At 36.6% G+C, this 27981-nt stretch overlaps 2 protein-coding genes and 1 pseudogene across 3 annotated transcripts; all 3 read left to right on the top strand.

Annotated features, from left to right (window-relative positions):
• Positions 1 to 1107: 1107 nt before the first annotated feature.
• On the top strand, positions 1108 to 3540 carry LOC145592574 (G-type lectin S-receptor-like serine/threonine-protein kinase SD2-5 pseudogene; annotated as a pseudogene).
• A 788-nt stretch (positions 3541 to 4328) lies between these two features.
• LOC145592576 (putative L-ascorbate peroxidase 6) lies at positions 4329 to 9700 on the top strand. Its single transcript, XM_081649074.1, has 10 exons — positions 4329 to 4556; positions 5181 to 5298; positions 5754 to 5881; positions 6328 to 6398; positions 6606 to 6648; positions 6750 to 6846; positions 7141 to 7224; positions 8004 to 8125; positions 8679 to 8745; positions 9291 to 9700. Exons 1-10 carry the CDS (start codon positions 4346 to 4348, stop codon positions 9391 to 9393), a joined length of 1044 nt encoding a protein of 347 aa, XP_081505200.1. The 5' UTR covers positions 4329 to 4345; the 3' UTR covers positions 9394 to 9700.
• A 6825-nt stretch (positions 9701 to 16525) lies between these two features.
• Positions 16526 to 27432, top strand: LOC145591109 (protein WVD2-like 6). Of its 2 annotated transcripts, none has more exons than XM_081647510.1 (9): positions 16526 to 16944; positions 18221 to 18490; positions 18581 to 18859; positions 18953 to 19011; positions 19237 to 19308; positions 24775 to 24874; positions 24972 to 25043; positions 25146 to 25256; positions 26528 to 27432. In XM_081647510.1, exons 2-9 carry the CDS (start codon positions 18224 to 18226, stop codon positions 27023 to 27025), a joined length of 1458 nt encoding a protein of 485 aa, XP_081503636.1. In that variant the 5' UTR covers positions 16526 to 16944; positions 18221 to 18223; the 3' UTR covers positions 27026 to 27432. The 2 variants fall into 2 exon arrangements, with proteins under 2 accessions (XP_081503636.1, XP_081503635.1); XM_081647509.1 differs by having other exon boundaries at positions 16527 to 16944; positions 18950 to 19011.
• Positions 27433 to 27981: the final 549 nt, after the last annotated feature.

Below are 27981 nucleotides of genomic sequence, written 5' to 3' on the forward strand. Positions count from 1 at the left end.
CCCCCGACAGATCTGGACAGGGTATCAGGAAGGCACGGACGTGCCAAATATGGCACGGACGTGCAAGCCCAGATAACTCATTTCAGTAGCTACTGCCAAATATGGCACGGACGTGCCAAATATGGCACGGACGTGCTTCCCCTGTTCGCATCAGCACAGACAGCCCGTAGTAAAACAGCTATAACTTCCTCGTTTCTTATCGGAATTAAGCTTATGACCTATCATTGGAAAGCTCTTGAAACAAGCTTTCACCTCCAACTTGAATCACCTCAAAACTCTAAGTAGTTTGAGAGATATGCCCAGTTGAAGTTGACCCATCCAATGCTTCCTTGCTTAACACAAGCAATTCTTCCCCTTAGCTTATATGCCAAGCCTCGATTGATTCTCGAGTCACATTCCAACAGAATGGTATGAACCTTCTTTGATCTGTTAATTGGCCATATGTGTTCAGAAAATGCCCATACACAGTTGATTTCCCACTTGTGTATATTGGTTTGAGATAATATAAACAAACATATAGTTAATGATAGATAATATGGGAAATGGAGTGTTGGTGCCTTAGAGGGTTGACTGTGGTTCTTCTAATTCGGCTACTAGCATTTATAATTTTATGGCCCATCTCATTCTTTGACTTCTGTTCAACTGCATTAAGACTTTAAACTTTGTGGGGGCTGTTAAATTTCCACCTTCTTCTCTGAATTAAGTTATTGAATTACCACCATTCATATATCTTATTATTTGTACGGTGTAATATTTTTATTCTCAGCCAATTTATGCATTCCAAGAAGGTAGTTTGTTTTTGTTCTAACATAATTAAGACGGCTTTGGTCAAGTTTTGGATACCATTGCCTGCGACTTTACCAACTTAGGTGTAATATATGTCATATTTACGCGTTGTTTTCATCTTGCTTTTCTATAACACACAGAAAGCTTTAAAAGGTTTCATTTTATACTCCGTATCTTATATCAGTCCTGGAAGGTTGTACGCCTTCCTGATCAAATTTCCCAATTTAGGTAAGTCAATCTTTCTGGGATATAAAATTATAAAGTTTATTGGTTTCTCTTTTTTCAACTTTAGTAGTACAGAAATTTTGTTTTTAGTTAACTATGGGAAACTTGGGTTTCATTCTCTTAAAATGCTCAGTATGTATACTAGTTTTTCCAGCATTTTTCCAACCCTGTATTGCTTCTGTTCAACAAATGGGCACCATAACTCCAGGGTATCAAGCCTCTCAAATGAGTCATATTGATCACAATGGGTTGTTTCTGTTATCAAATGACTCTACATTTGCATTTGGGTTTAAACCTACAAATGATGTTACCTTGTTCCTATTAGTGATCATACACCGAGACAGCTCCACAATTGTGTGGACTGCAAATACAGCCTCCCTGGTTGCAATTTCTGATAAGTTTGTGTTTCGGAGTAATGGTAGTGTGTCCCTTTATAGCAAAGGGAAGGCGGTTTGGGAACCTGATACTGGTGGAAAACTGGTGTCTGTGATTGAATTGCAGAACTCAGGGAACTTGGTTTTGCTTGGGAGTGATAATAGTACCATAATTTGGGAGAGTTTTAATTATCCTACCAACACTCTTCTTTCGAATCAGAATTTTGTACAAGGAATGCAGCTATCGAGTATTCCTGATCCTACTAAGAGTAACTTGACATATGTTCTTGAGATCAAGTTTGGGGATATGATTATTTCTACTGGGCATAAGACACCCCAGACATATTGGTCCATGAAAAAGGACACCAGGAAGATCATTGACAAGGATGGCGGTGTGATTAGTTCAGCTAGGATTGAGTCGAATTCATGGAAGTTCTATGATAAGAACAAGGCCTTGCTATGGCAATTTGTCCTCTCTTCCAATCCTACTGCTAGGAATTCAACTTGGGTTGCAGTCTTACGGAGTGATGGATTTTTGGCCTTATACACTCTTGGAAATGGACCTTTAAAGGTTAATTCCGCAGTGAAAATACCTAATGATCCTTGTGGAACACCTGAGCCTTGTGATCTGTATCTCGCTTGTTCTAGTAGTAGGTGCCGGTGCCCTTCAGGTCTAGTCTCTCGGTCGTGTAATGCTGGCATTTCTGCTCCGTGTGCAAATCCAGATGAGAGTTATGATTTAGTCAATGCTGGAGATGACCTCAGTTACTTTGCTATTGGGTTCACTAAGCCATCCTTGAAAACTAATTTGGACGGCTGCCAGGCTTCCTGTGCTTCTAATTGTTCTTGCCTCGGTTTAATATTTGATAAAACTTCGCACAGCTGCTTCCTCTTTGATTGGATTGGAAGTTTTATCTCTGATCCCTCTTCCAAATATTCTGTATATGTTAAAGTTTCAAAGAATGGAGTTGTTGGAGAAGTGGATGACCGAAGCAAAAGTAAGCACTTGGCAATAGTCGTCTCTATTGTAGTCTTTACTGTATTCATAGTGGCTATGATTTGTGGAGGATACAGGTATTACATGAAGAAAAAGGAAGTGCTCAAATCTCTTATTGTCACTTCAGAAGATGAAAGTTTCTTTGAGTCATTCTCTGGGATGCCAGTCAGATATAGCTACAAGTTTCTTCAGGAAGCAACCAACAACTTCTCCCTGAAACTCGGGCAAGGAGGGTTTGGGTCAGTTTACCAAGGCAAGCTGCCGGATGGAACTTTACTTGCTGTGAAGAAACTTGAAGGAATGGGTCAGGGGGTTAAGGAGTTTCGAGCTGAAGTTAGCATCATAGGCAGCATCCATCACATTCATTTGGTCAAAATAAAGGGTTTTTGTACTGAAGGGAACCATTGGCTTCTAGTCTATGAGTTCATGGAAAATGGGTCTTTAGACAAATGGATTTTCAAAAGGAATATTGATAATGATTGTGTGCTGGACTGGCCAACAAGGTTCAACATTGCAGTGAGTACTGCGAAAGGGTTAGCATATCTTCATGAAGACTGTGAAGTGAAGGTTGTTCATTGTGACATAAAGCCGGAAAATGTACTCCTTGATGCACACTTTGTGGCTAAGGTATCAGATTTCGGGCTAGCCAAATTGATGACAAGGGAGCAAAGTCATGTTTTTACTACACTTCGAGGCACAAGGGGATATCTTGCACCCGAATGGATAACAAACTACGCAATATCAGAGAAGAGTGATGTGTACAGCTACGGAATAGTGTTACTTGAGATCATAGGAGGAAGGAAAAACTATGATCCTTCACTCCCCTCTGAAAAATCCCATTTTGCAAGCTATGCTTTCAAGATGATGGAGGAAGGGAAGCTAAGAGAAATCCTTGATTCTACCCTAGAATATGACCCTAATGAAGAGAGTGTAAGAATCGCGATCAAGGTTGCATTATGGTGCATACAAGAAGACATGTCAATGAGACCCCCTATGACTACAGTTGTCCAAATGCTTGAAGGAGTCTGCCCTGTTCCTCATCCTCCAACATCTTCCTTATCAATTGCAGGGCTTTCTTCGAAGTTATATACATTAACGGGCAATGGGACTGGGAGTTCATCTGTTCTGTCAGCTGTCCAGCTCTCAGGGCCAAGATAGCTGGTGTTATAGATAGGTTAAAGATTAGTTTAATCAAGTTTTCTAATTGTATACAGGAGTATCATGTGGTTCAGAACATTAGCTCTGTCATCTTTTTTGCATGGAACATATCACTGATATTAGCGTGCTTATGAAATAGATGATGATCAAGAAATAGCTTGTTATATAATCCTGTCGGAATGTCGGTCATTATTTGCCTGATTTGCTACTTATGAAATGTCTGCAGGAAAGATTATTAAATCAAAGCAGGAGAAACTACTATTTCTAGGTAAGTCAATTTAGCAAGTCATGAAAGTCATTATTGAGTGATAACCTTATTGTAACATACTGTATTATTTTCTTGTTTAAAGGGAGTTGTTGCTGATAAAAAAAATGCAAGTTGTTTGACTAATAGACAATTTCTCTGTGATTTCTTCTGCATGTGGTAAGTTCGGTTGCTAACTGGGGTGGCTGTCTTAGTTTTCAACATTCTACCCTCGGTAGTCAGCACCGTGTCATGTAAGGGCATAATCACATTTCAGGCTCATCTATAAACTAGGCAATTATTTCTCATTTCAACCGGAGTTACGCATCTAAAATTCAAAACGTCAAGATTAAAAAAGTATAAATTTTTCTGTCAATTTCTATTCGGGGTAATGTTGGATCAAGTCACATATAAAGTACGTGTCAATTTCGACACATCTAGCTATTTGACATATAACCATGGGCTTGTCATAAACACTATCCAAACAAATTAATGTTGTGTAAAGCCCAATATACACATAATTTATTAAAAAAGAAATTAAAAAAAAAAAAATGGAGTAAAATGGATCAGATAAATGTTTTGGACCGTTGGCTGAAGATGACCACCACCGCCGGCGAATCGTCGATTTTCCACGGCTGCTTAGCCCCTCAAAAATCATCAAATTCCCTCAATAAATTCAAATTTCCCGCCAAAAATCCTTCGTCAACCTTCCAATTTGGTGCCAAAGCAGCTCCTTTTCTCTCTCCTACCTCTGCTCTTCCACCCACTTCAGGTAATTCATCATATACTTGCTTCTTTTATAAAATTTATGTACATTCAATCAATTATGAAAATTTGCTACTCTATTATTTAATTTTTGTGGGCATTTAATATGTGTTAGTTATTTGTTCTTGTAATAATTATTTTCTGCATTTGAAGAATACAACAATGATTTATATGTAGAGTTTATACTTCTTTTTTTTATAAGGGGAATGGTACAGTTTAAAGAATTATGACAGATTAAGGTGCGTGAAGATAATAATTACTCCGTACTAAGTACTGATTAAACTAACTGACACTGATATAAAAAATAAAAAAAAATAAAAAACTAATTGACGCTGAAATACTAAATTTGACCCAAATTGCAGCTGATTTGATTATTTCATCAATTTTCAATCAATACATGTCGAAATTTGCAGTTGTAAATGTACCAGTTATGAGTTATTACTATACATGTTTTAGGGAAAAAGAAAAAGAAAAAACAATTTTGTTGATTTTTTTACAAAACAATGGAAAAACACAGATATGTAACTTGACAGATTATTACTTGTACATTTTAGCTTGACATGGCCAATGAATTTAAGATATGCATTCTTGGTTTGGTCTTATGTTGAAATGCTTAATGCTTTGCTGACAGATGGTTATGGAAATCTCGGCTCGTGTGGGAGGAGAGGACTCATTTTCCTTTCTGTCACTCTACCTTCTTTATTCCCTTTGCAAGAATATGTCAAAGATTGTAATGCTGAAGCAGAAGAGTGAGTTCATATGTTCTCCTGGTGCTTTTGGGTCTGTTTTTTCCATCTTCATGTTTTAGCATAGTTTTTGATCTTTTTTATATTGATGTTTTAGCATAGTTTCATGGTCCTTTTAGTAACTACTGAAAGGTGTGCTTTTCAGCCTGAATTTTCCTGCCTTGACTTTGTAGATAAGTACATGTTAGATTTAATGTATAAAACTATCTTACATTACCAACTTTGATCCAGTATTCCACTATTTGCATGCTTTTGACTCACTTGAGTATGTCCTCATCAATGACAGAATTTCAGAAGCTCCTGTGGAATTTTAAAATGGTTTGAACTTAAAAGTGATGTGATGAATCTATGATATCAAATTATCTTAGTTCATGTATTCCAACCTTAATTTAATTCATCATTTTGGATTCACCGGGATCTGTTTAACTTTTTTTCTCAACTTTGTGATATATATGAAGGCTGGGAGCTCCTGATAACCTACTTATAAAGGATGAGATAAGGAAGGTTTTGTCCAAAGGAAAGGCTGCTGGTGTACTTCGTCTCGTGTTTCATGATGCAGGAACCTTTGAGTTCAGTGAGAATTCAGGTATTCAAGGGACTGTTACTGGGTTAAAGAACTTGTAACTTGGTCCTGAATTATTGTTATCCTAGCTAGTATCTACATGATTTAATCCAATTCTGGTACAACTTGGTTTAAGCTAGACTGTCAACAATTATATGGAGCTGAGTAAAACAAACAACACATCCCTCACAAAATGTAACTACAGCCTTAAGTTAATGTGAATACAACTTCTGAATACTATTGAATTCTGCTGATACAAGTATACAACAGAGAGATAAGCATGACAGATGTCTCCATGACCTGGTTTATTGAACCCATTGTCATGATAGAATAAAACTTTTAGTATCTACAACAGTATATTGTAAAAATTATATGGCATAGATTAACCTTATTACTCTTTATTAATCTAGAGCCAACTTGGCACTACTAATTTTGACGCACCCTTATCATACCCCGGTTTTTCTGTGCAGGAGGTATGAATGGCTCTATAACATACGAACTTGAAAGACCTGAGAATAAAGGGCTAAAAAAGTCTCTCAAGGCATGCTCCTCCTAACCTCAAAATGTTTCATGATTTCATATTTGGTAATGTTTGTATCCCTGGATTTCACATCATGCAAATATTTGCAGTAGCATGTTGCATCATTGGGGAAAGCCTGTTCTATGGGAAATTTATTTATACATGTCATGTCTGCTACACTCTAATATGACAGCAACCTCCTAACTTGTCATCGGATGCCTGTTTTAGATCATTGAGAAAGCCAAAAATGTAGTGGATGAGAGACAATCAGGTGAGCTGGTTCTTGACAATTGTTAAAAAGTTCTTGAGGATGTATTAGAACTTTTATTCAGGTAGGCTTATTAGTTATAATTTATTTTGTTGTGCAACTAGTGTCCTGGGCGGACATGATTGCTGTAGCAGGAGCTGAGGCAGTCTCAATTTGTGGAGGTCCAGATATTCCAGTTCGTTTGGGAAGACTTGATTCGCTGTAATCTCTTTACCCTTGGCTTGAGAGTGCCTGTGTATAAAGCTTTTAGTTTAATCTTTTTATTCTTGTTGAGTTTCATTTTGGATATGTAATAATTCTTAGAATGGTGATAATATGGACATGATGAATCTTTTAGAGGACTTTACAGAAACTGTCATTGGGCCCTTTCATTTTGCCCCTTATGCATTGACATACCCTCTCTATATTGCATTATTAAGAGGCAAGAGGATAAAAATATATTCCGGGTCACCGTTGTACATGCTCTTATGACAACCTGCTTATTTCATTTTACAGGACTCCTGATCCCGAAGAAAAACTACCAGAGGAATCACTGGATGCACCAAGCTTAAAACAGTGCTTTCAAAGAAAGGGCTTTTCGTGAGTGCGTATACTTAGATTGAACTTCTTTAAAACTTGATACTTAATCAACATAGGGCCATATTGCTTTCAAACCACCTCATCTGTTACAGTTTATTTCAAGATTCATGACACCAGATTCCAAATCTTGATTCGGAAAATACAGCCGAGTTTAATGGTCCTTTTATAATGTTAGTATGAAGCATATTAATCCTAATGGGGTTTTATGTCTGTCACTAGTTTTTTTTTTTTTTTTCCCTGACTCTGAAACTGCAAATAAAAGCTTGGATTTAAGTTTGGGCTGCCATGTTTTGGGCCAACCTACTTACTGAGAATTCAGCACATAACTTTAGTAATTCACTATCAGGTTGTTCCTGCTGAAGTGCTTTTCGCTGGATACAATAGTCGCACTATTTTGGAATGTCCGGAGATCTTAGTCACTTAACCAAAAGTATGTTGATTATGATGGGATTTCTTAAGATATCTCCACTTAATTGAGTGAAATCTTGATAGGTGTCACACAACTATTGTAAGAGGCGTTTTGAGTAAACAATGTGGAGTCCTTTATTATGAAGAAATCAGACTTCTTTATTAACAATCATTCCTGGATTGATAGAATATCAAGTAACTAAGAACTCAATTAATTGCCCCTTAAAGTTGCTGGCATTTTACAACTGCTTTGATTACTACTGATTAAATGATTGCATCATGCATGCTGTGCTTAACTTGTATTGTACTCTGTATCCTTTTTTTTAATTAGTTTTTTGTTTAATTTAAACCCTGCCCTACATTGTGAACAGTACACAAGAACTTGTTGCTCTTTCTGGGGCACATACTCTTGGAAGTAAAGGTTTTGGAAGCCCCATCGTATTTGACAATTCATACTACAAAATTCTCCTTGAGAAACCATGGCTGTCGTCAGGTCAGTCAGCTCACATCATTAAATTCTTATTGAGTAATGTGTTTTAATTTGCAAATCCACAATCAAAAAGAATAATAGGATAAATTGAATTGCTGTTGCCCTTCCCTGTATGTTAATAGTTCAAGGAACTTAAAGTTTCTATTGCTAAGCATACATGAAGATAATAAACAACTGGTATTTCTGGCGCAGCCAGCATCATATATGATATCATTTCACCCGATCTGTAAGGCTTTTTGACATAAGTTAATATATGACTTTACAGAAGTAGAGGAAGAAGTGACTACTAGTATTGCACCATTTGGTATAATTTCTGAAATCAGGAAAATTGCACTTTCATATGCTTATTCAACTAAGGAAAACAGTCTTATAATTCTTGAATTATATGATGAGCATACTAAGTAAATCAGATTCAGATATGCGGTTTTCCAGCAACTGAAATTAATGAGTGGATTTCAACATTAATTTCTGCATGTGATGATGTGCACTAATGGTTACTTGTCAATTACATTCCCTGCTTTAGGAGTTCTCATTAAATGTTGTTCCTTAATTTCAGCTGGAATGTCAAGTATGGTCGGACTTCCTTCGGATCGTGCATTAGTAGAGGATGATGAATGCTTAAGGTCAGATATTTTCCCTTTCATGATGATTTCATCATTATTTTCTGCATTGAATTGCCTTCTTTCTAATTTCGGGTATTGCAGCAGCATACCATTATTCCTGCTTGGTCTGTGCCTTACCTAACATGATACCGTTTCTAGCATAAAAGTGCTTGCATCTTATATGGGCATGCATCTTTTCTTCACAGTTGCTGGAATCCTTAGATATAGGTTTTGTTACCTAGTGTACATAGCTTACTAATCATTTTCCACGAACAATAGTTCTCTTATTTTCCTTCGTTTGGCTTGTAAAAAGGTGAACAGCTCTCCCAAGGGTGAAAGGGAAAAATGCCACAATTTTCCCCCTAGATCCTCTCCAATCTTATACTTCATACTCTTTAGAACAATTGAACCAAACACAGCCTCAGTGCTCCGTATTTTTATGAGCATTGATCATTGCAAAAACCTTGGTTAAAAAAACCATATAATCAAAACACCTGCATCAAAAATACTTGTTCTTGCTGCTGTAGATTTGCTAATGCCTAATGGCAACATTGTTTCAAGTGCAGATGGATTACAAATTATGCGAATGACCAGGATAGATTTTTTGAGGATTTTAAGAATGTCTATATCAAGTTAGTCAATTCGGGTGTAAGGTGGAAATCTTCTTGAGCATATGCTCCAACTGGAGCTTCCAAGCGAAAATATGGTGATACTTAACATCTTGAAAAGGATTTTGCACTTTCACTGCTGCTATGGATCATGGAAGGATTAGATCATACACTTTATTTTTAGGTGAATTGGGAAGATAATCTGTACTATTTTGATCAGATTCGTATTAATTTGTACTATCAATTAAAACTAGCTGCAGGGCGGGCGATATCTGATTGCTCATTTAGGAAATTTCCTAGGTTGTTTGAAACTGGCTTCTTACCTTGGATAATAATGGTGATGATGGTATTGCTTGAAAATGACATTGAGTGTTGATCCTGCAATTATGCAATGCATATAATCTTATTAAAAATAATCATAAGTAGAACAGTAAGGGCCTATTCTCATTGACTGAAATGAGCTAAGCTGAACTGAACTTATTAGAGCTAAATTGAACTGAACTAAACTGAAAATAATCTGATGAGAACAGGGCCTAAGAACACATTTTTATCATTCACTCTAATAAAGTAAATTTTTGACATTGATGTCTCGGGTTGGGTTTAAAAATTTGATGATTACAAAAAAAATGAAGTTTAATTGTATGTTAATATGTAGCAACGAAATTTATGCAATATTTTGTAAAAAAAAAAAAAATTATGTAATATATACTACGTATATGAAGTAATGTATTCATGAAAACTAAAATTGACGGACTTGTTTGATTGACAAAAATAAACTAACAAGCACATAAACTACCAAAGAAGTATACAGGAGACATCCTCAAACGCAGTTTAGAAACATTCAGAATTATATTGATATTATTAATAAAAATTGACCCAAGTTTAAACTATTAATTAAACTATCGTTATTTTCCTTCAATAAATCCAAAGCTAAGAAATATTTAATCATGAAATTATCTTCTTTTAAGTTCAAAAATATAATTCCAAACACCTAAGTCCAAAATTAGAGGCTGTCTTATGTTTCCTGAAAGTGGGGCTAATTGACCAAATATGTCCAAATAAAATACTATAAAAACTTTCAATATGTTTTAGACTTTTATTTATCTAGTATTATCGTGTAAATATCAAGCATCTATCGTCGGTGCTTAGTATTGAGTTTTCTTATATTGGAATCTTGTGCTACATTTCCAACAATTTTTTATTTTTTGTTATCACATTCCAACAATATTAGTATAATATGATAAAAGAGTACACTCCAAATTTTCTTAGTAATTTTAGTTCCTTTTTCTTCCCTCTTTGGGGCCTTGGTTTAGTCATTGCATGATACACCCATGTGCTTTGGATGGCTCAAATCAAGCTTGATTCTTACTTTGATCCATTGTAACAACACCGGATTTTCTCTCTTGCGAACACATTAACCTTCAGGTTTCAAAATTTCACGGAATATTATTAAGATACTCGTGATGAGATATTATCGTGCTTTTGTCTTATAAATTTTGTCATGAAATTATATTATACTCGCATGAATTGTCTAACTAACCATTTAGAAGTTAGCCACATAATTTATGATTGCATAATTTAATTTTAATATCGAACCAGACTCATTTATTTATGAAGGTACATTATGTGATTAAATCATATAATGCATAATTTTATAATAAATCAACTTTTATTAGACACAGCTTACAGAGGGTCCCTGATATAAAGCTAGAGGCCAGCAAACAAGAAAGTGATGCTAATTAGTTGAATTAAAGTGACAATTGAGAAACTGTAGCCATCATTAGGTTGATATTAAAGAAAATTGGGATTAATTATAAATTTATCAGTCAATTGAGATGTTTCTAGAAAATTAATTGTATACTTTCTTTGCTCAAATTTCATTGCTGGTTTCATACAAATACAAATATACATACTACATACTCAACATTTATAGGATCGGACCAGGGCATTTTATGCGGTCTTCAAAGCTCATGTTGATCAATTATATCGTTAATTAATTAAGTGATAGAATAAATTATTAGTTTAAAATTTGACATTCTTTCGGTCACTTTTTAACCTTTACGCTTTGACAATTTTTCTCTCACAAAATTATTACAAATGTAATGATTATAAAGTAATGGAGGAAGTATTTGAATTGATAGCTACACATTAAAACAAATCTAACAACATCCAACATAATATTATTTGTTTTATACGGAGTGTCGGAGTAATAATAAGCGAGTAGAATAAATAAAGATCAAATGTAGTAGCTTACTATGTATGCTAGTTTATATCATCAATTATTTTTTTTTTGCATGCAATACTACTTCTTTAGTTTCTTAGCTTAATAATTGCAATATAATACTTTGACTTTTACAATGTTTACATTATCTAACTTGACTATACATGGTGATTTATACTTGATACTACTCAAGGACATATAAACATATATATTCATGTGAAATATTGTTAAATTTATATGAAATACTCCTATTTTATTATATATTTTCCAAATTGACAATTAATTTAAGAAATCCTTTTTTCTTAATTATTTTCTCTATTGTTCTAATAATTTAAACCAAATAGCGGAATGAATTGACAATAATATCATAAATTATAAGTTATATAGGTCACAAAAAAAAAAAAAAAAAAAAAAAAAAAAAGTGGGAAAAACAACAAATATAAGAGTGGAGATTAGATTAGAAATTTTATATCAAAGAAAAGATTAGATTAGAAATATGATGCGACAAGTGCACAATAATTATGGATGAGGATCTTCATTAATGGACCCATTTTTTCTTGCTCACCTTAATTACAAACTATATAAGTCAAGAGATTAAAAGATTATTACCATGACTAACTTTGAAAACAAACCCCCTTTTTATTTATTTATTTATTTATTTTGGGCTCTTTTTGCTATTTCATTCTTCTTTTTGTGTTTAAGAAAACACACATTGAGACAAGTGGGGTAGCTCCCGGCTATTTCAAGTATTATTTGGATGTTATCTGCATTAAGGTGGTTCTTATCTACTACTTGTATAATTGTGAAAAAAAAAACGGAATAAAAATATAAACATTATGTTAATATGCCATTATGAAGAATAATCATCAAGAATTTATTTAAAAGTATTAATGTTAATAATGTATGTGACACAAATTTTTTTTGTGAAAATGTAAATTTTGATTGTATATGTTTCCTTGCTTGAGATATTAGCTACTCCATAACTTTAGTCTTTCAAAGGCTCATGAGAAATATTATAACAACTATTAGTCTATTACACACATTATTTCACTTTCTTCTATTTTATCCTATGTTGGATATTTTTCATTAAGTGTCATACAATAGAAGAGCGTTTATATTTTTCATACCATTAGGATGTGTTATTAATGTTTATTTACTTCATCATGTACTATCTTAGAAATATTAATGGAGATATCAAAAAATTTAGTTTGAATGTTTGATAATCAGAAAATCGAAAAAAAAAAAAAAAAAAAAAAAAAAAGTGGACATTTAGGGGTATAATGACGCAAGAAGTGCTCAAAAATGGAGTCCACAAAGTTGAACCTCGTGGACATGTTTGGAGAAAGGAAGTTAGTGTATTAAATGTGAGATGGTTTTATGCATCAATTCTGAAACCACTATCAAACATCCCATGCAACTTATGCTCCCTCAACCTATGTTCTCTCTTCACTACACGTGACTATTGGATTTAATTTCTTCATTTTCAATATTACTAAGATTTAATTAAGACTTAAGAGGGGTGACTTTAAACAATTTATGTATGTATCCCTTGCTTGAGGTGGTCTACTAAGAAATTAAACAACTAAACGAGGTGTAGTCACTCCTAAAATTTCAACCAATTTGATCAGGATTGACCTTAGCTTATTGCATTTTTTAAAAGGGTTGACATATTTAAGGGTTGACAGATCTGTTTAACTTAATTTCAGTACAGTTCAGTTTAGATCTAATCAGTTTAATTCAGTTCAGTTCCTAATTTCTTTCTCTCATAAACAATTCATTTTAGCTCTATTCAGTTCTGTTTTGTTCAGTTCAGCCCCAATTAGTTCATATCAGTTGTTTTCAATAAATAGGAACAGGCCTTAATAAATACCTTAAAATTTATTATATTATCAAAGTATTTTTTAAAAACATGTGAACTATAGAAGAAATTATAAAAATAAATAAATAAATAAGTCTAAAGTCTTTTATTGAGTAGTAGGTGATTAATATTTAATAACTATCCATCCTACAACTTTTTACTCAAAATCAATTGATGCTGAGTAAATATTTGTAGAATGTATATATTAACTCTAGGATTGAAATTTGTTTGAGTGATCACAATTCACAACCTTTATACCTTAAATAATAAGGATAAAAGCAATGATCTTGATTATTATTAATCACGTGTTAGTTCTCTAATCAAATTTTTAATTCACATCTTTTTCCTCCTTTTACATGTCATGTTCAACTAATCCTCTAATAATTTGAAAATAATACGGAATACAAAAATAATATCTATATGGATCAACTAGCTATTTATAATGATCTCACTAAAAAAAATATATATATTTATTTTAAGTCACAATGTAGATCTCTATGCATATGTGAGAAGCAAATGTTTAAATTTTGAAACCACGATTTGAACCGTACCCAAGCTAGGAAACAGGACAATCATGTACATTAGCTGATCTGCCAACAATTAATCATCCATATGTTAACAGTAACTAAAGCCATCATTATAACCAAACCCTAAGTTAAATAATTAATTAACAATATTATGTTTCTTGGTTTGTATCTGCAGTATATGTATTTAAACATATGCTGCCAATCTGCCATTGTATAAGTAAATTGTATATATGATTTTTGAGTTGTACTAGAACTATAGTTTAAATATATAGAATGCTCTATACAACTAACACATCAATTTATCTTTCTCAAACCATCATATTATATTGTACTATGCAACTAGCGTACACATATTAAGGTGTATGAGCTAGTAATGACACAAATAAATTCTTTGTACTTTTTTCTAATCCTTTTAATAAATCCGGGGCCTAGGTTAGGATTTTCTAATTTCCTTCGACTTGGAGATGGGTATAATACTATTCATACATCTACTTTGATTTAATTGCTTTTTATTAAGAATTTAAATTTTAAATAAATTATTCGGTTTCAACTTAATTTACTTAGAGAAATTCAACAAGATCTATGTGCTATTTAGGTTTGAATTGGCTAGAACATCACAAATTATTTAATATATCTACTAGATTATTCTCGTGCGATGCACGATTTGAACAAATAAAATTTTCTAAATTTATTTATTATTATTTTTTCATATAACAATTTTTAGAAATCCCAAAATAAATAATACATCAAATATTAAAAAAAATAGAGGTTATAGAAAAATTGAATGATGAAAGGGGTAGCTGAGGAAGCGTTAAATTATTTAGATAGTTTTTCGGAAATTGATACTAATAATAATATAGCTAATCAAAAGTTTAAAACAAAATAAATAAAATAAATAAATAAATAAAAACAAAAATAATAAATAATAAATAAAAAATAATAAATAAATAAATAAAATAAAATAAAAGGCATAAAATAATGTTATCATGAATAATTTTGGAGGGAAAATTTGTAATAACAACTTGACATGTGTCTAGCATAATGTCAGCGGTTGTTATTTTAGTATTATTATAGATCGATTGTAATATATAAAGAGAAAGGGCATCTTGGGTGATAAATTTGTATTTTCCCAATGCCCTTCTCAATATTAAAAATTACTTCTCTTATTAAAATTAAAAGTTAAATTTTATTTTAATTAAAAATAAAAAAAAATAAAAAAAAACTGCTCTATCATTCATAACTACTCTTTATTTTTTTTCCTCAAAAAAAAAAAACAATTCTTTTATTTTATTAAAAAAAAACTGCTCTATGCCTTTATTATAATTTTTTCCACGTTGAAAAGCAGTTAACTTTAATGCATCAACAAAATTGACAATTACCATATAGCAAGAAAAAAAAACAGAAAAAGAAAAATCTCATGAGGAATATCACTGCTAACATATGCATGTTTGTCCTAACATTTGACGAGCTTTTTTTTTTTCCTTAACAAATCTCTTCAAAATTACTCAAAATCTATAAGACCAAATTTACTTTTTAATTATAATTAAATATTAAATATTTTCCTTATAATAACTACCCTTATTCATGTTTTAAAAAAATAAATAAAAAAAACTTCTTAAACTGTTATTTATGCCACATAGAAAAAAATAACCACCGATAAAAACTGATATTTAACAAAAACAAAATAAAGAACATATATATTAAAACTGCTTTTTTTAGTTAAAAAAAACTACTCAATCTCTGTAATCATACGCAAACTAAGAAGATCACGCTATGCATATATAGTATAAGAATTTTATATTGTACACGCGTGGCGTGTACCTCTTAGCTTGTTCAAATAATGGTTAATAAATGCATACAAAGTACGGAGTATAAGATAAGTTAAGGCATATAAGTTTGAATATATTTTGATAAAGGGGCTAATAACATTTATCAAAGTTCAATTTACAACTATTAAACTCTCAAGTCTTGACAAATCATAATTTGATAGTTGTAAATTGAACCTTGAAAACATACACACTTATTAAAACTTATCTCAACCTTTGATCATCAATTATTCAGCACACTATCTATCTCTGGAAAAATTATGACTCTTGTAGTCCAAAAATGCAAACTTAGGTCAAAGCACTAGCTCGACCCTAAAAGCCAAGATGACCGTAAAATGGCTCATCTCAACTTTAATCAATTTGGGCATTAAATTTCAATCACATGGCAATCCACTTCAAATTATCTAGACTAATACAATATACTCAATTCTCACTTTAAAATACAAAGTAAAACCTTATTAGGCCGTAATACAAAAGTAACAATTTCAATTTAGGAGTGTCAATTTGAGTCATTAGATCGGTTTCAGTCAGATTTAGTAAGGTCGGAGTTCGATTTAAATTTGAATCATGATAATTCATAACACCCATACAAATCAAATTTAGATCAAACTATTTTCGATTCAAATTAAATTGGATCAAGTCGGTTTTTAAAACCTCTAGGCTGGTAAGGAGACGAGGTTAAGATTTTGCCAATCTTAACTCCCTTTTCTCTTCTTCTTCAACCGCAATGATCCTTACTGCCCGAACAGTGAGGTGTGTAGTAGTCCCCCCCACTCTCTCTCTTGAAAATGGTCGTGTGTAAGTGACCTGGTATTCTCATTTTCAAAACCCCACCTCTTTCTCTCTCCTACCCAGTCACTCTCTCTTTCAACAACAACTGCTTTCTCAGCCCCTCCCTTTCCCCCCTCTCTTTGATTTTTGATTCAAAAATCAAATCCTCTTACCATCAAATCTTCCAAGAACAATTAAAATTTTAAATACCCAATTGTCAAACCATTTTCTAGAACTAAACCTAATCAGTTTTCTCTCAATCATTGTGAAAGATCGTGGGTTTTCTTTGAAAAATATTTAATCTTTTGTTTTTTTTCACCCACTACCCAGAAAACTGAAGAACTTCCCTTTTCCCATTTGTTCTGTGTTTGTCTCAGATCGAGTTGGTTAATGTTGCTGTAATTCCCAGGTGATCAAAATGCTTTCTTTTTAATTCTTTCTGGCTGTTTTTTACTTTGATTTTTAGTAGCAACTTTGTTGGTTTCTGGGTTTCTTTATTTTGTTTTGTTTTGTTTTTGTGGGTTGGATTTGATACATGTTTAGTGATTTGGGGGATCTAGCTCTTGGTTTTGCATAATGGGGTTTTTGTGATTTGAAGTATAATTGCTTGTTTTAAGTTATTGTGACCTAATTTTGCTATGAACTTAGTTCACTTGTTCTAGGAAAGTGAAGTGAATGAGTTGACAAATTGTAGTTGAAATCATGAAGTTGAAGTGACTTTAGGCTGTTTGGTTATTTGAGAGAATATTATGAAGTTCTGATTGATAATGTGTTGAAAGTATCAATTATCAACTATTGGGGTTTAAGTATTGGAGATATTATGTTATCAAGAATTCTGGGTTCTATGTATGTTGAGCGATTAAAAATTCTTATGATGATGATGATGATGATGATGATGATGATGATTCTTGTTTTTCTGATCCACTGCATATTTATGATGAGATGCTCAAATTATAATACGGATGTTTGTGTTAGACTCGGGTATGTATCCGTTTGCCTGTTGTCTAGAAACTGCTACTTGTAGAATCTGTTATTTGCTGGGCAGTGAACTTATCATGTCTTGAAAGAGAAGTTTTGGACTGTAATTATGGTACTCGGCAATGCAATGCAATGCGATGGAAGAAAATCAACAGGGTTTTTAGTTTTTGTTGTCATTTGCAGTTCTATGTGATGTATTAGGCCCAATGGGATGGAGGATGAGTTTACAGTTGATTGTGTGATTGTGGCAGAAGCGGGGGCATATTAGTGCACAAAGCTTTCCTTAAAAGTTGTAGTAAGAGGGAGGCCTTTAATGCTGAAAACCTAATGTGCTTACCACTAATATGGGGTGATTGTCTTACCTTTGCATCAAGGATCATCAACTCTGAATTTATGATTTGTGGTAGAAGGTTTCAATATTAATATTAAAATTGATTTTCAAAATTATGAAATGTTTGTCCATAATCTAGTGCAACAGTATTCTTCGCTGCTAAATATAATTAAGCTCAAATAGCGAATGTGTGACAGCTATCTGTGGATGCCTAATATTTTTCAACATTCTTAATTAGTACTACATAATTGCTCATTTTGAAATTAGATTGATTGGTTATGTTGTCTTCTAGAGTGAATCTACCCATACCATTAATTTGACATTCCAATGTAATTCTTGGAAGTTGGAACTAACACAGTTCTTTATCAATGTGCAGCTGATGATGGATGCTGACACTGATATCGTTACTGGTATGGTTGGTGTTGTTGATCTAAATGGTGCTCAATATGATCACCATGGCTCGGGGGAGGAAGGCATTGCAGTGGAGATTAATGGAATTCCTGGAAGCAGTATGGTGGGCGTAGGTCCTGATGCTTACCAAGAAAATGGTACTGAGTTAAATGGAACTAGGATGGTTGATTCTACTCAAGGAGTGGAGGAGTTTACTCATGTGCCTGTGGAAATCAGTGGTTCTGCAGCTTCTGAGGTACATTGCTTCAGTCATTTATTTTTGGGGATACATGCTCATGAGCTTGTTGCCATGTTTTCTGCTTATTGTATACCTATTGGTTTTTAGGAGGTGGAAACAACAAAAAATAAAGGTGTGAAGGAGCCCAAAGGCAGGGCCAAACATGAGAAGCCTTCAAACACAAAAAAGGTTGCGGTGACATCAATTAAGAAGAAAACCAACAATAAAGAAGTTAAGGCAACTTCAAATGGTGCTCTGTCTGTGAATACGCAGCCAAAACAGCCTATTGTAAAGACCAAATCTCTTAATGATCGTCATGCTACTAGTAGTAATCCGAGCAAGACCACGAAACCTGCATCTGTGATTAGCAACACCCACAAAGCTAAGGTGGATACTTTTTTAGTTCAAGTTTGGCTTGGGCTAATGGCCCCTCTATCTTCAGTAACTTGCTAACAGTAAGTCATTTTAATCATTCAGCAGCCTGTGAAGACTGAATTGATGTCTGGCTCTGAAAAGTCTGTGACTTGTGAAGGCACTGTGTAAGTCTCGTTGCTATATTTTTATTTTTATGTTTTTCCTCTTAAACCTGGTCTGTACTCCATGCATCAAAAGCGTTTGATTTTTAATACTGCCATACTGCTGCTTTGTTTATAAAATGTATTAGAATCTTTGTTTAACAGGATTTTTGAAGCTGTAGATGAGTTATCAGCTTACTACAATTTCTCTTTACTGATCTTTTTTAACTTAATATTGTTTGTATGCAGGGAAAAGCCCAAATTGAAGCCCCTCAAGAAAGAACGTCCAACTACAAGCGATGGAAATGGGGAATCTTCTGAGTATCCTTTTTTAATGTTGATCTTTCTGCCTTTTTCTCCCTTTTTCTTCCTTGCTCAAAATTGACTAGGGTGAAAAGACATATTTTCCAAGGTTTATAGTTTTATTTAATTGTTTGTAGTCCATCTCTGAGTTCATATGTCAGATTATCTGCTAGAGATTGGATCAGAAAACAGAGTAGAGTGTGCAAACAGAGAAGAAATAAGTTACCAGCCTAAGATAGATTGTATTGCAATTGAAGGAAATACAATACAACTCCTTTCATTCGAGAGGAAAGGATGCTCTCCAAGGAATGATTCCCTTAACTGAATTCTGGATACATTCCCCTTCCACCATCCCTCCTTAAATACAAAAATAACTGAATATGCAAAATAACAAACTCAGCACACAAAACAAGGACTAACAAACTATTCTCCAAAATACCCCAAAATGCCCCTCCCTGTAACTAACTGTCCAGCTCACTAGCTCACTGTCCAAGTTCTTCTTCCTTATCTGCTGTTTGCTTGGGCCTCCTCCGAGCATATGTGAAATGCACTACTGGCTTGGGCCGATCTCTTGCAATACCTCCCACCCAAAAAAGCACCTTGTCCTCAAGGTGGAAATGAGGGAAACGAGTTACAATATCATCTTGGTCTTCCCAGGTTGCTTCAAAATCCTGTAAACCCCTCCACTTAATCAGAACTTCAGTAGCACAGACTCAGGCTCAACTTCCAATACCAAATCTGCAGAAAGCTGGGTAGGTAAGGGGGAGGGCACCTGTCCTGGCCCCATGGCTTTTTTCAGCTGAGAGATGTGAAAAATTGGATGGATCTTGGCAGTAGCAGGGAGCTGTAACCTATAAGCTACCTTGCCCACACGCTCCAGCACCTGATATGGCCCATAAAATCGTGGAGAGAGCTTGTCAGAATGCCTTCTGACCACAGAAACAGAATGTTGCCTGTAAGGCTGTAACTTCAAGTAAACCAAATCCCCCACCTCAAATGTCCCCTCCCTGCGAGACTTGTCTTCATATTGCTTCATATAGACCTGAGCTTGCACCAAGTAAAACTTCAAATCATCCAAAATTGCATCCCTTTCTTGAAGCTGATCCTCCAAAGAAGAGATGGTAGTGGCCCCAGTAGAAAATCTGACCAACCGAGGAGGGTCTCTACCATAGAGAGCCTTGAATGGAGTGCAATGAGTGGCGGTGTGAAAAGCCGTGTTATACCAATATTCAGCCCAATGCAACCACTTGGCCCAGCTAGAAGGCTTCCCATTCACAAAACAACGCTTGTTAACCCCTCAGTTTGCCCGTCAGTTTGCGGGTGATAAGTTGTACTTCGCTGAAGATGAGTACCTTGCAATCTGAACAGTTCCTTCCAGAAAATGCTAAGGAAGATTTTGTCCCGATCCGACACAATAGAGGCAGGCATTCCATGTAACTTCACCACTTCCTTCACAAAAACATGGGCAACCATCTGAGCATTGTATGGGTGTTTGAGAGGGATGAAATGTCCATACTTAGTCAACCGGTCAACAACCACCAAAATAGAGTCCCAACCCAAAGACTTAGGTAGACCTTCCACAAAATCCATGGACACATCCTCCCGCACTTGTTCGGGAATAGGAAGGGGTTGTAGTAACCCAAGAGGAGACAAGGTGGACACCTTATTTTGTTGGCAAACGTGACAGCTCTGAACATATTTAGACACATCCTTACGCATGCCTGCCCAATACCACTCACTAGCTAGCCGTTGGTATGTTTTGAACTCCCCGGCATGGCCCCCAACCGGAGAATCATGGTATTCCTTCAGCATTCTGGTAGTAAGCCCACTATGCTTGGGAAGAACAATTCTCTGCTTGTACCTTAACACCCTACTTTCAAGAGTGAACCCTTTAGGAACTGGTTCACCAGCTTGGATGTGAGAAATCAGCTGCTGGATAGTGGTATCTTTCTCAATGAATGAGTATATATGCTGCCATTGCACACCACATGAGGTTACCAGAGAAGCACACTCGAAATGAACACCATGCTGCCTGGAAAGTGCGTCTGCCACCTTGTTTGTGGGACCCGGTTTATAGTGAATATCGAAGGAATACCCCAGCAACTTGCTTACCCATTTCTGGTAAGCTTGCCCCACCTCTTTTTGCTCCAACAAATATTTGAGGCTACGTTGATCAGTTCGTACTACAAAGTGCCTTCCTAATAAGTAATGACGCCACTTCCCAATCGCAAGGACAATAGCCATAAGCTCCTTCTCATATATGGGCTTTGAGCGAGCTCTCAACCCCAACACCTTGCTGAAATAAGCAATGGGATGTTTGCCTTGTAGAAGAACTGCTCCCAACCCGTGGCCAGATGCATCAGATTCAACAATAAAGGGCAAGGTAAAGTTAGGTGCAGCAAGAATCGGGGCTTGAACCATAGCCGCTTTGAGTGCCTCAAAAGCAGAAGTGGCTGCATCAGACCACCCAAAACAGTCCTTTCGCAGTTGGTCGGTTAACGGTTGGGCAATTACAGCATACCCTCGAATGAACCTCCTATAGTAGCCTGTAAGGCCGAGGAACCCTCTCAATTCCCTGATGGAAGTGGGTACAGGCCGTTCCAACATTGCTTGGACCTTCGACGCATCAACTCCCACACCCTCTGCTCAGATCACATGTCCCAAGTACGCCACACGAGTTTTTCCCACCTCACACTTCTTAAAGTTTGCATACAATTTATGAGCAGCCAAAGTACTCAAAACTTGTCTAAGATGATCTTGGTGAGACTCTTCACAGGGGCTATACACCAAAATATCGTCGAAGAAAACCAAGACAAACTTGCGTAAGAAGGGCCGGAACACCTCATTCATTAAGGATTGGAAGGTGGCCGGAGCATTGGTGAGGCCGAAAGGCATTACCAAAAACTCGTAATGACCCTCGTGAGTACGAAAGGCCGTCTTATGCACGTCCTCTTTCCGGACCCGAATCTGATGATACCCAGATTTTAAATCCAGTTTTGTGAAAATAGTTGACCCACACAATTCATCCAAGAATTCATTAATCATGGGAATGGGGAATTTATCAGGAACTGTATCCTTATTCAAAGCCCTGTAATCTACGCAAAAACGCCAACTACCATCTTTCTTTTTAACTAACAAGACCGGGCTAGAATAAGCACTAGTTGATGATTGAATTATACCTGCTCGTAGCATGTCCGCCACCAATCTCTCAATCTCATCCTTCTGAGATTCTGGGTACCGATACGGACGAACACTCACTGGGTTGGCTCCATGTTTGAGAGTAATGGAGTGTTCAATCTGTCTAGAAGGAGGTAAGCCCTCGGGCATGTGAAAGACTTGTTGATACTCCTCAATCAAGGGCTGAAATATGGTGGGAATGGGTGGTGACTCTTCTGCAACTTCTCCCAAGTGATTACACTCAAGTAAGAAACCATGGCCCTCCTTTTGCAGTGACTTAATCATGGCTTTCAGAGTAATACATGTTCTGCCCAACTGAGGATCCCCTCTCAAGGTAATCATCTCCCCTCCCACTTGAAATTTTAATGATTGAGTTTTCCAGTTTGTCATGGTGGTGCCCAACTTTTCCAACCATTGCACGCCTAAGATTAAGTCTGAATTTCCCAAAGGCAACACCAAAAAATCCTCCACAATTGTAACCCCTTGAACATCCAAAACAACTCGACAAACGCCACTGCCCTGCACCAAATCCCCTGTCCCCAATGTAACTCCAAAATTCGCCGCCTCTGTCACCGGAAGCTGGAGGTGTTGAGCAGCGACGAAAGAGATAAAATTATGCGTCGCCCCCGGGTCCACCATGACCACCACTTGTCTTTGATCGAGCCGAGCATGCGCATGGTTTTAGGACTCGTTATCCCCATAACAGAGCAAAGGGCTACTTTTGGGTCATTAATGGGTTCAATTTCAGGTGGGTTAGTGTTTGGGTTGGTGGTGTCCACGGCTGTCAGTTCACCGGCCTCCTCCCATTCCTCCTCCTCGTCGTCCACCGTGAGCAGGACACTTAATTCGCGGCGGCGACACCGATGATTTAGGTTCCATTTTTCGTCACATCTGAAACACAGGCCTTGCTCACGTTTCTGCCGAAGCTCTCTCTCAGACAGCCTCCTCACTTCACCGGAGTTTCTGGGGTTGGTGGTGGTGTTTTTGGTCTGTGGGTATGTGTTTGGGTTCGTGTTTAGGCTTGGTGATTGCTGGATCTGAGAGATCAGGTTTGGGCGACCGTTTGAGAAGGAATTTCGTCACGTGGGTGGGCTGGGGGTAGGTTTGGGCCTTGGGCTAAGTTTAAGTTTCTCCTCGACCCGCATGGAAAGATCCATGGCATGATCCAAGGTAACCGGGTCAAGGATCCGGATCTCCACTTTTATTTCCTCCTTCAACCCGTTAATATATTGCCCTTTTGCCACTTCCTCTGGTATACCTTCAATCGGAGCGAGAAGCTCAATGAAGCGGCGCTGGTAATCGACCACCGTTCCGGACTGCTGATGCGCCAGCCATTGTTCGTGGAGAGTTCCAGTCGCGGTGGTGCGAAAACGGCGTAGGATCAATTTCTTCAACGCCTGCCAAGTCAACACCGGGTGTCTCCTATGCTCCCATTGATACCAGAGTAAGGCGTCGCCGTCTAGAGCGACGATCGCCGCCTCCAGCTGGTCCTCCTCCGCCAATCGGTAAAAGTGAAAAAACCTCTCCGCCCTGAGAATCCACCCATCTGGGTTCGTGCCATCGAAAGAGGGTAAGTCTAGCTTCCCCAACCTCCAACTCGCAGATCCCGTCTGTTCTCCACCTTCACCGATCCCCAGTCGCGGTGGCGCACCCGCAAAAGGGTTATCCCATTGATAGGGTGTCCCCTTCGCCACCGTTGTACGGGGTTCAGGGCGAGGCCGATCATGCTCAGCAGCAAACTGAGCAGTGAGATCACTCTTAAACGCCTCCAACGCCGTCGTGATTTCCCGAGACACCCTCGCCGGAATCCCAGCAAGCTCCTGCTCCATCAAGTCCATGCGCTGCGCATTGGTGAGCCGTGCCATTTTCAGAGATGATCGGCACTGCTCTGATACCAATTTGCTAGAGATTGGATCAGAAAACAGAGTAGAGTGTGCAAACAGAGAAGAAATAAGTTACCAGCCTAAGATAGATTGTATTACTCCTTTCATTCGAGAGGAAAGGATGCTCTCCAAGGAATGATTCCCTTAACTGAATTCTGGATACATTCCCCTTCCACCATCCCTCCTTAAATACAAAAATAACTGAATATGCAAAATAACAAACTCAGCACACAAAACAAGGACTAACAAACTATTCTCCAAAATACCCCAAAATGCCCCTCCCTGTAACTAACTGTCCAGCTCACTAGCTCACTGTCCAAGTTCTTCTTCCTTATCTGCTGTTTGCTTGGGCCTCCTCCGAGCATATGTGAAATGCACTACTGGGTTGGGCCGATCTCTTGCATTATCCTTAATTACTTCGCAGAAGCCCCTCTGCAGCGGATGCCAAGGCCCGTAGAGAGGGTAAACTTCCATCATATGGTTTCAGCTTTAGGTGTCATGAAAGAGCTGAGAAGAGAAGAGAGGTTTGTATTTGCTCCTTATTCACTTTAGGAATATTTCACTTGCGTCGACTATGTTCTTAAATAACTTGGATGTTTGCATGTTCTTACTTTTGGACAGTTTTATACCAAACTCGAGGAAAAGATTCATGCGCTCGAAGAAGAGAAAAATAACATGCAAGCAAAGTCCAAGGTTTTTTTTTTTTTTTTTTAATGCTTATGGTTTTACTCTTCTGAGGAGAACCATTGTTTGTGAATACATTTTGCTCTCGTACTGAATTATGTTTGTTTCCAGGAATCTCAAGAGGCTGAGATTAGGATGCTTCGGAAAAGTTTAAATTTTAAAGCAACACCAATGCCTAACTTCTACCAGGAACCTGCACCTCCTAAAGCTGAACTAAAGAAGGTTTTTTTTTTTTCCCCTCTTGGTTTGGCATATTCCATTAGACCTATTGCTGGCTACCAAAATTTGATAACTGTTTCACTCTTCTTTTGTCTGGGTTTATTTAGCTCTTTATGGGCATTTTATGCTTATTGTGTGCAACCAAACTTTTATCTGCCGGGATTTAATTACTGTAGCCTTTTCAGGTCTCTATTTAGCTTCTGATGTCTTGTACTTAAGCTTGCTAACCATGTTTTTACTTGTAGAGCTGAAGTATTTGTTGTGAGGTGACTTGCAGCATCACATTTTCTTTGATTATATTCTTCATCTGAAAGAAGTTTTATGTGAGATTGTTTCTACTTTCTAGAGTCTCCAATTTATTTGCAGGACCAGAATAGGTATGTTATGCGCCTTTCTGACTCAATATGGTATCTGTTGCCTGTTGGGCCTCCTTGCTCCTTCTTTCTCGATAAGACAAGGGAAATCCCTACTCGTTCGCCATTAAGAACTCTGGATTCCTCTTGATCTGTGTTATTCCATACATTATATTGTAAGGTAGGCTGTTGGATTTGAATGCTTTGGGTATAAAATAGGTATTCCCTCTAGTTTCCTTTTTATTGGTTTGCGCCGTGATGCCAACAACTATGTAGATAAGCTTACATAATAATTAAAATTAAATCTTAAAATGATGGTTCCACTTTTGACTACTTATTGCTTTAAGTTGCAATTTATAACGGTCAGACTTCAGAGTCAAATGTTACCTATTGTTTAGAATTTAGATAGTGAGGTAGTATTGGAGTACTTCGTATTATTTAAGGACCTAGGTTCTAGGAATATTTATATATTGCCAGGTCAATTGATAGCAAAGGATTGGATTGAGGTGCATTGTTGTATCTCGTTACGCATAAACATAATTACTTAAATGCCTCTACAGAGACGCCTGCTCTGGCAAGGTAAATTGGGGGTGGATGTATGTAACTTTACTTGGTGACATAATTTTTGCTGTTTGCATTAAAGAAAACCTTGGATTTCTGGTGAGACATGTGCTTTCCCTCCATCTGTCCTGAATGAAAAATGTTATTGGGGTGAGCGGCATATATTTTTTTTTTTTGGCATTTAATTATAAACTTAAAGGAGCAGGACGTTTGCAGTTGTTTTGTTGGACTTGCCTTCAATTTTTATTAACACAGTACACTTCCCTTCCTATGATTTTTGATGGTCGTAACTGTAGCTTTGCTTTTATCACTCTTAAATGTCAAATATGATCTACAATTTCTATTTGCCTCCTAATTCAGATACCAACTACACGCCCCAGATCGCCCAAGCTGGGTAGAAAAAAGAATTCATCATCAATGGAAGCTGAAGATGGAGACCAAAACCAACGACCTGGAAGACTAAACTTGGATGTGAAGACGGTCTCACAAACCAACACTAGCAAAGGACCTTCACCTGTACAGTCTAAACGGCCTCAGAGGAAATCCCTCCCTAGATTGCCTTCCGAGAAGACACGCTTGTCGAAAAATGCTAAAGTGCTGGATCATCCGGTAAATGGGTCTCCACCTATAGCACGTGTTGAGGAGGATGTTCCTCTGTCAAACCCAGAATCTGCTCCTATTGCCCATGTGGAAGAGGAAGTTTCTCCCTCTGACCCTGGTTCTGCACCGATTGCTCATGTCGATGAGGAAGATCCAACATCTGACCAGGGTGAAGCTCATTCTGAAATTGAGGACGGGCCTATTGTCGAAGATCTAGTCCAGCTCCCAATCAAGCAAGAAGTTGTATCTGAGCATTGAAGAGAAAGCTTGGGTGCAGTTGGATTCATTCGCCTCCACGAAGTGTTGGCTTAGTAGAACATGATTATGCTGTCAATGAAGCAGTTTGTCCATAGTTTGGTGAGGTTTGGTTGTTCTTGCCTTTTAGAATGCCAGTCTGGTCGCTTAAGAGTCTGCATTTGCACTTTCTCTGGATTGTCCGGTCACTGATTTTTCGAGTTGTTTATCCATAAGAATCTATTGCTCCTATTAATTACTCTTTTAGTGGTCTTCCATTGAAGTGTGGTTGTGGGTAAATTTTGGGATTCTCTCGTACACCAGTTGTAGTTTATGATACATAAGTAGCTTATGGGGGATGACTAAATTGATCAAATTGGCTTAGTTTGCATTTGGAACAATATTTTGTTATTTACAATGTTTATTCTTCACACACACCCTTATGCTGTCGCTATAATTCTAGTTTTTTTTTTTTTTTTTTTGAGATCATCTTGTTGCTGACTCTGAACAGTCTTTGCCTTCATCTTTTTCTTCAGCATCCCACAGAAATCTTGCATATGATGCGAGAATGTAACTGCATTGCATTGACATTATTGCAGAGTTGTATCAGGAAAAATACAAGGATGCATGTGAGAACTCAAGGAACAGAATACAGAAAACCCATCTTGATTTGAATGTCAAATTACTCACCCACTCATTGCCTATTAGAGGTTGGAAATGGGTTGCTTGAGTCAATTTTTATTGGCTCAAGTGTGTTTGCATATTAGCCATTTAGGTCATATTCGAGATATAAGTTATTTGGTGCAGGGTCAGGTCAGCCTGGGTTTGTTGCTCAGGCTGAGTCACAGTAAATATTTGCTTCACATTGAATTTTTGGGTCTGAGTTGAGTCCAATACAGGCTGTGTAACGTTCAGATAAATAGGTAAGGAACTAAGGAATAATAGTGCTAGGTTTACTGCCTCGTATGCGATGTACCTGT

This window comes from Chenopodium album, chromosome 18, assembly GCF_948465745.1.
Source record: "Chenopodium album chromosome 18, dcCheAlbu1.1, whole genome shotgun sequence".
Lineage (NCBI taxonomy): Eukaryota > Viridiplantae > Streptophyta > Magnoliopsida > Caryophyllales > Amaranthaceae > Chenopodium > Chenopodium album.